General features: G+C 36.0%; 1 protein-coding gene across 1 annotated transcript; it reads right to left on the reverse strand.

Moving 5' to 3' along the window:
* Positions 1 to 498: 498 nt before the first annotated feature.
* On the reverse strand, positions 499 to 8780 carry SNRPB2 (small nuclear ribonucleoprotein polypeptide B2). The gene is made up of 7 exons (XM_014058080.2): positions 8651 to 8780; positions 7917 to 7996; positions 6983 to 7155; positions 5264 to 5401; positions 3541 to 3594; positions 2749 to 2837; positions 499 to 963 (listed from the first exon to the last, which is right to left on the reverse strand). Exons 2-7 carry the CDS (start codon positions 7978 to 7980, stop codon positions 804 to 806), a joined length of 678 nt encoding a protein of 225 aa, XP_013913555.2. The 5' UTR covers positions 7981 to 7996; positions 8651 to 8780; the 3' UTR covers positions 499 to 803.
* Between the last annotated feature and the right edge of the window lie 1253 nt (positions 8781 to 10033).

Consider the following 10033-nt stretch of genomic DNA (forward strand, 5'->3'; position numbering starts at 1 on the left):
AATTCTACAAACGTATGCCCATCCATATGTATAGATGTCAATGTGATGAACAAGTACAATCCCACTGTGCCTTATTAACTCCTAATGAAAATTTGGAGGCAGGAGTGGGTGGAAAACTTTTTCTCATCAAAGGCGGCATTTGCTTAGGAGAAATATTTCTAGAGGCCATATTCTAGCAATAAATAGAGATGAAGTCTGTAGGAAGCAGAGATCAATAACAAAAGGAAATGAGGCCACCCACTTTCTTCACTTCTTTATTCCCCCAGCAGTTATTCTAGGGTGGGCATGGCTCCCCATCCACAGACCCCCAGTCCTTTGCAGGAAAATATTATTAGGGCAAAACTGATTCCTTATAAACTTCTATGCTGGAACTTGGACCTTTGAAGATGCTAATCATAACTGATGAAATGTAAACTTCAGATTAGAACGTTCAAAGATAGCCAATTTCTAGACCAGTAATTAGCTAAATTTAATAATTTTGATCACATGAAACAGCAATTAAAGTTGAACTCTGAAAAAACATTTTTATTTCTTATTAAGCAACTTGTAAGGATCTGAAGATCACAGTATCTTTATTTATGTACATCAACAACATCTAACAGTAGTTGGCAGAAATGTTAGCATTCCTTGAACATGTTTAGAAATGTGAACATGCCGACTAGATGAAATCCCAAGAGTTTTATATAACATAGTTCGCTTAAAATTAAGGAACCATCCTTTAACTTATTCACCTCCGCCCTAAAAAACGCATGAAAAAAAAAGATTGTAAACAAGTTCTTTCAAAAAATGTGAGTTCATTGCCATCACTTTTTGGCATACGTAATTTTCATTGCATGTGATGGGGTAATTTTAAATCCTTGGAGGGCATCCCGAGCAGCTCCAGCCTGGCCTTCATTTTCAAATTCCACAAATGAAATGTCATGTCTACCAGGAACTAGGCGCACTTCTTTAAAACCAGGGAACCTAGACAAAAAAAAATTATATTATATAAGTTTATATTCTTTATCATTGCCAATCATGGAGCTAGACTTACTCTCTTAACAAATGATAACTTAAAATTGAAGTTCACTATTAAAGAATAATTGAACACTGCTGATCTGGGCAAGCCAGAAAAGAAAAGGGAAAGCAGTAAAACATTTTCCACGCAATGAAAATGGTGCAATTAATATACAGAAAGTTCAAGTTCAGCAAAGTCCGTAGCGATAAAGTTCATAATTAATGTAATGAACTACTGTTCAAGAAATCCTTAGGCATCAGAAAGTAAACTCAAGGCTCTACTAAGTTAACTATGCAAAAAAAAAAAAAAAAAAAAAAAAAAAAATCCAGCCTTCAGCAAATCTGCAATCTGTCCTACATACAGTACTCTTCAAACACTTCCATATTCTATAATTTGTCATTAAATAATAATCATTAAAATAAAGTCATCTTCAATTACCGTGAAATGGAATTAGTAACAATTAAAGGGAGGAGGCAGTTAAAAAAATGAAGAAAATGTGTAAAGTTAATATGGCTGTGAGAGAATTTCAACTGAATTGTGATTTGATGGAATATCTGAACTGAATTGCTTGCCAAGTCAACTCAGTTATTATGTATTATTAAGCTTGTGTACTGCCTGACTCCCAACTGCTCTGACATATGCAGATTCCAAACCAATTCAAAAATTGGATTGAGCAGACCGTTCAAACAGTCTAAATGTTTCAATATTTTGAGTCAAAGTCCTTTTCAAACAGAATCAACAATTTGAGCCAAAAGGACAAATGAATGAAAGCACATCTGTAATAGTAAAATAGCAACCACCATTAGCACGTGGTTGGACGTTAGTGCCAGAAATCTGGCTTCATTCAGTTTGAGCAAAAGCTGGGAAACCTATCCTTAAATAAGCATTCACCATGCAGTGAATTTCCATTCTTCAAATAATTATGAGTGACAGTTTGAAAGGAAGTAGTGTTGCTTTTCCTATGCTGATCAGTGTTGGGTTGCACTTACCATCACTACTGGTTTGCTAATTGTGTGTGCATGCGTTCTGTTCGTGCGCAGGCCTGACTCATGCTGCATGCGCATACACAATCCACCGCCACTGTGACAACCAGCTGATTGTCAGGGCTCACGCAGGCACCACACACTGTGTGCAATTTGCCTTTTGCCATAAAACAGCTATAGAGCATAGGAGGGTCAAAAGAGCCATCATACTGGTTCGCTCTCAGATGCTCCAGGCCACTACTGGTTTAGCCAAACCAGGCTGAACCAGCAGCAACCCACCTCTGATGGTGGTGCTCTTAGGAATAATGGCACTTCATTTTTAACCATGCTGGCTAAGAATTTTAGAAGCTAACATCCAAAGCAAAATTGGTCTAGGCCGAAGTCAAGATACCTACAAGATACATATCCTTTGTCTGAATTTAAGCATGCACATGCACATATATTTACTGTTCAGTCATACAGCATATAAAATCATGTGCAATTTGTATAATATTCATAAACCTTTCAACTTAAACCAGGAAGCCCAGTTTCTTGCATGTTCATACATAATTCTTGAACAACTCTAGGAAACTACTACAAATAAGAAAAGGTCAGTAAAAACTACATGATCTCAGTCCTGTGTATTCATAGTTTTAGTCTATGTAAAATTATTGACAACCAACCCCATGTAATTTTTCTATATACATTTCAGGGAGCTATATTTTGAAGTAATTACATACAATATTGTAGCTGACATCTTTGGAAAAAGGAGAAAACATATGCACTTACTGATTAAATAGCATTGACAACATCATTTCATTTGTCTCTTCTGGTAGGTTGTTGAGGAAAAGTATATGATTTGGTGGATTATCAGGCACCTGTAGTAACAGAAATGGTAAACAAAGTGATATAATAAAGGACAGAACTGGGAAAAATATAAGCAGTTTCTATATTTCCTAACTTTAAAAGTTAAGTAAAGAAGCCTAGAATAATCTGGAAAATGACCTTTTTATTAAGGACTCAGTAAATTTTCAATGAATTAACTGAATTTCTTTTACTGAATTTAGTGAAAAGTCTGGATGTGGGAGCCAGTGGACACATTTGGAATTCTGAGAATGTCTTCAGAGTTAGTCACAGAAAATAACTTCTGCAGTGACCATAATCTGTTACCAAAAATATATCTATCAGAAGATGAACTGATTAAAGATTGTTCTCTTTCAACTACTAACATCTTTTCCTAGAAAACAGATATCATTCTAATACCACAAGATAGAAATCAATATTCTTTTTTATTTTTTTATGAATACCTACAAGACTATATAAAGACTAGATTCAATCTTGGGAGATAAAAATTATTTTTAAATCTTGCAGCAGGTTAGCTTTCATTATAAAAAAAATTCTTAAAATATATCGGAATATAAAGAATCTGATTTTTCCTGTCCTTACTGCAATATTAAAGTCTGAAACAAACAATTGGTTACAAATTTATTCACAAGAAATACAACTATTTGTTTACATGTTATTCTAATAAGTCAAATACAATGATGAGATGTTTAGTTGCACTAAGGCAGTAAGAGTTACCTGTTGATTCTGTGAAGCATTTCCTTGAGCATTTGCTGAATTTAGATTTGCTCCCTATTAAAAAATAAAAATAGCGTTTAGAAGTCTTTATTCTTTTTAATCACACAATTATATTACAAGAGTAAACTTTAGACACAGATACAGAACAACTGGCTCAGTTTCAAAAAAGAAATTTAAGAGGGCCAGAATAGTTAGAAGCCAGTGATTTAAGGGGAACACACTGGAATGTAATTTAAGAATTGACAAAAATCCTACAGTCTTAAGACGTCTAGAGGCTATATCTAAAGTCTATATCTGGAGAGTAATCGTCTGCTTGGAAACTTTTTGTATTTTCCTACTGTTTCTTGTTTTTCCATAAAATTAAAGAAAAGCAATTCAATAGTATTTTTAATAGCACTAGGATGCATTTTAAAGGAGATTAGACAAGTTACCTGTGTGGGGTATTTTGATAAGTACTCTTTCGTTTATGTCCACTTGTTTAGCACAGTTCAAAGTTACAACAGCACTATAAAATGGATGTATGACTGGTCCTTGAAGGCTGGTCCTTGGCTATGTGTCCCCACAGTCATGTGATCAACATTCAGGCAGTTGGAGATTTCTCTTTTGCTGTCCCCAATGGAACTTTGGTGTCTTCTTCAACTGCCTTCCTTCAGCTCTGTCTACCTGAAGCCCTACTAAACAGGCTCTCTGCTGGCCATGCTGGGTAGGTGCCCCTGCCTCCCTCTCTGGTATATAAAGCCCTCAGCCAAGTAGCTGCCAGGAATCACCACCAGGCATTTGGCCACACACAGCATCTGGCCTTGAAAACTTCTTCATCTCAGTGCTGTTGAGAGGATTACCTCAGTTGATGGTGGCACGCATCACAGAGGAATCACAACCCTGGCCCTTTCCATTCCCAGCAGGGGCACCCACCAGCTCACCCACAGCATCTGGCCTCCATCCTAGCTGTTATCTACTGGCTTGCTTGCCTGGAACTCCTCCCTCTTTCCACATTGCAGTCGTGTGAGGGCCTCACAATTGGGACTGCCAAGATTGCCATTACTAAACAATGTGACTAGTATTTTGTGATAAACCCAGGAGTAATAACACAGCACACAGAGCCTTGAGGCAATTAATAGTGGTTTATATACAACTATATACAGACATATACATGCAGAAGATAAATTCCCTTACCATTCACCACAGACACAAGGAGAACTGAATACGCACTAAAGAGAGAAAGTCCTCTCTAATGACCACCTATATATAGACCCCCCTTAAAACAGTAAATGACTTATGTGGATCCCACCATCCGAGTCTTAAAAGGGTTATACCATAGCCTCAGCCTCATAGCATCAGCCTTGCCTTACATTGCATTAGATTACAAATTACAGCTTTCAACCTTTCATCAGCTGGCAGCTATTAAATCCTCAGTACCTTGACATGATCATGTGACCTTGTACTTTGCTACCACATTGCTTAGTGACAGAAATATTTATTCCAATTGCTGTCACAGCCCAAAGACTACATGTTTATAGATTTAGCCAGTGAACAAGGGATAAGACTCAGCAGCTTAAATAGCCTCTTCTATTATTCATCTGGAAGCACTCTGAGGGAAACATACCTTTCATTCAATTCACATAAAACTAACAAACCGTCAAGAACATTCTAATGAAGACATAGAGCTTTGTAACTTATTTATATTGCTTAAGTCTAATGAGACATATGCTAAAATGTTTCTTACCTGATTTGGCTTTTTGGCAGCATTTGCAGCCTGTTCCAAGGATTTGGTCTTCTTTTTCTCTTTTCTTTTCTCTTTATCAGCAAATGTACCACGCATTTTAGAAATTACTTCAGAGTCTGTTTTTGCATACTGAATACGCTATTTTCAAAAAAAACCAACAAAATTTCACAAAAATAAGATCAAGAGTAATCTAACCGAAATCAATATGAATTCAAGTGCACAAGGTATGTTGCTCGTTAACTCTCTGAAAAGTATATCCTATACTGAGGTCTTGAGTGGAATAGAATCCCTTGCACTTGGGCTGCATGCAGTGAAGTATTTTGGGCAATTTACTATCAAAAATTGCAACATTATACCAACAGTAAATGAGTAAAATGAATCATTAATTACAGCCAAATGTCAGAGATAAAAGATACAACTGAAAATAACTTTTAAAAAGCAGACTAATATAGGCAATTGAGATAGTTGATACAAAAAGTATGCTTATAACTGTGGATGACCTTTCGGTAATTGATGCCTGCTTTTCACAGCTGCTGCACAGTATTTTACTATGGTCTGAGTTATAAATGATTTACAGTCTGAAAAAAGGATGAACATATATTTATTGTCGGACTGTCCAGGGTGCAAATGTAAAAGAGGTAGAACACATATGGATATTCCTAAAGCTGGCACAACAAAATAACACATGTTGGACTTTCAACAACTTCCATATGGCAAATATATTGCTCAAATAGGATTGAGAACGTGTTTCCTGTGGTATAACAAAATACAGTGCCTAGCCTAGAAAAAAGCTTTAAAAAAAAGGGGGAATGTCAATAAGAGGAGATAATGGGCTTGTTTAAGTCCTTTTATTTCACTTTTAATTTCATTTTTAATTTCTTCTTTCATTTCTTTTATTTCCTCTTTTCTCTCCTCTCTGTTATCTCTAAATTTATCTTCCATTTTAATTGTCTGTGCATTAAGAGCCTCGCTTAGATTACTCAGAAAAAATTCTTTCGTTAACACATCCCCAGCAGGGGGCGTAGGAAGCGGAGGCTGCAGCTTTGTGCCAGGCACTGAGGATGTGCCCCTGGAAGTAGAGGGTGACGACTTCAAGTTAATATTTGGTTTTGAGGCCATTTCAAAATTTATCTGCCTGCAGTTAATAAAACTCAGTACAACAGACTAAATTTCCAGTGACATTTATGTAATTTCATCAAATAAATGACATAAATGGCTCTACTTATATATTTATATTGAAAGTGGTATTCATTCCTCCCTATAATCAGATCATAAATACAGTTACACTTGTTTCTAATTAGAATGGAAGTTTTCTATATGGATTCTAAGCTATTAGAATTATAAATTATTGTAAAGTTCTACTGATGCATCATAGTTAAAATGATTTACATTCAAAATGTTATTTAAGAAAATGAATTGATATGCAACCATTTCTATATGTTCGTCTTAGAATTTGGTTTCATTACTCCAAATAAGTGGATATATAGGAGTTTGGTAATATTCTTCTCCGAAAATTGGTATTAACCACTGAAATGAAAATTAAAATATCTCTTTCCATATATAGTAGTTTTGGCAGGATCTACATAAAGGGCTTTCTTATCATATTGTGAGTTAATTCATAAAGTTACAGTTTAAGAATATAATGAAAAATCTGAACTTTGTAAGATACTGTAGAGTGACTATACTGTTACGTTTCGTGATAAAAAATTAACAACTTACCATTGGTTTGCCATAAAATGGGAAACCTTGTAACTGCCTCAGAGCATTGGTGGCTGATCCAAGCTCTTTAAATATAATAAAGGCTTGTCCTCTCATCTTCATTGTTTTTAAAGCCACAATATCCACCACATGACCAAATTGAGAAAATAGTGCATATAGAGATCTTTTGAGTTCTGTTAGGAAAAAAAGGAAAGGAATTATTTTTGGCTATCTACTTAAAAGAACATTCAGAATTATATAACTGACTGATTACCATATTAACTATTACTATAGTGAGTATGATTTGAATGCAGAAATTCCTATCTCTAAATGAAATCTTTAATAGAATTTAAAATATCTGAAAGCTAGAATTCCTATCAATAATCTATACAATACTGGACCAGAAACAGTGTATTAGCTGACTCAATAAAAGCAATTCACAATGTGCTTATCTTTGTTTCTAAGATACATGTGACAATAGTTTAAAGTAGGGAATAAATTAACGGAATCTCTTTTTATACATATGTTCTGGAAACATAAATTTATCAAATACTATTAGATTGATTAATTTGCATTTTCTTCAGTCAGCAGAAGCAGGTTTCCGGATACCAACTGATGGGTTACAGACAAAAGGATCCTGTAACATTCATATATCTGTCATAAACATCTAGGTGGGCACTGGGGATTAGACCTATTAGACCTTGGTCTTTCTTCCAATGCATTCTCAGATAAAAGGATCACAATCTAATGTAAATCCAGCTATGCTCCAAGTTAAAGTAACTGTAGATTTTTGACGGAGAAATTAATTGCCTTTCAAAAATTTCCTTTCAGAAATTAATTTCCTTTCAAATTACAATCTGCTAAAGACCAATAATTTATGGCTGAGAAAGAAAGGAATGAGAATTGCATATGTCGTAATTCATTAGGATACAATTAGGAATAATTTATTTCATACCTTCTTTTTTAATTTTATCATTCACATTATTGATATAAAGTGTATGGTTTGGTCGAATATCCATCTTCCAATACGCTGACCTGAAAAATAGGATATAGCACATTCATATATCTTAGGTTCTCCCAAAAACTAAAACCATCATTCATTAAAACTACACCCACTAATCCACAGTGACTCTTCAGAATCTTCTAATTCAAAAAAGGCAAACACTGATTATTATAGGGGATGGGAGGGGGAGACCACCCTAAGGATGTATATGGAAGCTACTTGTTGAAATTTCAGAAAATTGCTTCACAAAAGCAATTGTTCTTCACAACCTGATTGTATTCGGTTCTAAAATCTGACATTCTAAAAAATTTGATCAGCAAAAATACTGAATAAAAGCATATCCAGTTATGTTCGAGCAGCAAAATGAAAAATTTCGTTTGACTGCTTCATTACAAATTGCCAAAGCCATTAAAAGAAGCTAATCTAGTTAAGATTAATGAGGTGCTCGGCAAAGTTACTAACAGGAGCACCACGTAAAGTGCTTTACTCAACAATACTGTATTGCACTACCAATAATTTCTTAATTTTTTCCAAATTTTCTTCTCGGCATTACACTGGGGTCTGACTGCTACCCCCCCGAGATTCCTCGTTTGGAAGGAGGAAGGACACGGGGGTCCCTTCTCTTCCTCACCCTCTATCCCACCGGCGCGGCACTCGGCTCAAGGAACCCGCGATTGCGACCTCACCTTAAGAAGCCCGGGACGATAGAGATGGATGACAGGAGAGCCTTTTCTCCTCTTAAAAAAAAAACGGAGTAACTACCGATTAACAACTTTGTCTACCTCCCCTTTCCTCGGCGTGCCACTACCTGCCCCTTCCGTTTCCGATTAAGCCGGTTTAGAAAAGGCCACTCGTTCAGCCACTTCCGGTATTCCACAATTTATAACCATGAAGAAATCTATCGGGCTGGGGCTAACATGTTAGTATCTTTAACTTCCGGTTAAAAGAAAGGGGTGGGGGGAAGCGGCATTCTGGGCCCTCTAGGCCATATCATCTCTGTGATAACCTGCCGTACATTGGAAGACTTGTTCAAATTTAAGCCGGATATGGTATTAACTGAGTGAAAGAACATAGAGCTGTAAAATAGAAGAGTTTATACTCTCTTTCCATGACAATCATATTGATTCCATAATAATAAGAGCCAAGGTGGCGCAGTGGTTAAAATGCAGCACTGCAGGCTACTGCTAGATCAGCAGTTCGGCGGTTCAAATCTCACCGGCTCAGGGTTGACTCAGCCTTCCATCCTTCCGAAGTGGGTAAAATGAGGACCCAGATTGTTGTTGGGGGCAATATGCTGACTCTCTGTAAACCGCTTAGAGAGGCCTGAAAGGCCTATGAAGCGGTATATAAGTCTACTGCTATTGCTATAATAATTGCTATAATACTTGCCACAGTCCGAATCCTCGATTTTAGGCTACACGAATGCGCATGATTCATTGGCTTCGAAAGGTACGAGGCGCTCGTGTTGTAAGAAGCTTGGATTGTCTTTTAATTCGATAACGGGAACTTAATAGAAATATTCTTAGTGTGCAAGAGACGTATACCCAACTCAGTATGAATTGAAAGAATATTGTGTCACCTGAAGGATCAATACATTTTATTTTATGACACAGGTGTTCAGGTGTGAATATATAAGTTCAGAGGCGTTACAGGTTAAGATTCCCAAGACTTCCCATTCTTTTGTGTTTTAACGTTTTTGTTAACGAAATTCAACTGAATTCACTCCGTGAATGTTTTTGACATTTAAAAAACACCCAATAAATATGGGATTTGGGTTGCTTTGAATTAACCTTAGCTATAATTCTAATTTCAAAATACTTCTGTTGGAATAAGATGAGATCAATTTTACTCACAAAATATCAGCAGTTGAGCTCCAATGGCATATATCATGTACAGATTTAAAGAAGAGCTGGGTGTATTATATTTGACAGACTGAAGCAGATTAGTAAATGCTGCTGTCCCCCTGTATTAATATTAATACATATACCATATTAATACATTAATACATCATACCGTACCCAATAATATTTTGGCATTTACAATAGAAAAATCTCCAAATGGATCTGTTT

The sequence above is a fragment of the Thamnophis sirtalis genome, unplaced genomic scaffold (genome assembly GCF_051295495.1).
Source record: "Thamnophis sirtalis isolate CommonGarterSnake01/CBP01778 unplaced genomic scaffold, rThaSir2_p1.2 scaffold_5, whole genome shotgun sequence".
Lineage (NCBI taxonomy): Eukaryota > Metazoa > Chordata > Lepidosauria > Squamata > Natricidae > Thamnophis > Thamnophis sirtalis.

Excerpts from the sequence above, each read along its gene's own strand:
- SNRPB2 (XM_014058080.2), bottom strand. The coding sequence starts at position 7,980 with ATGGATATTCGACCAAACCATACACTTTATATCAATAATGTGAATGAT. Across the intron at positions 5,402-6,982 it reads CATTTTATGGCAAACCAATG|CGTATTCAGTATGCAAAAAC; the intron begins GTAAGTTGTTAA and ends TTTTGAAAATAG. Across the intron at positions 964-2,748 it reads TTGTCAATGCTATTTAATCA|GTTCCCTGGTTTTAAAGAAG; the intron begins GTAAGTGCATAT and ends TTTTTTGTCTAG.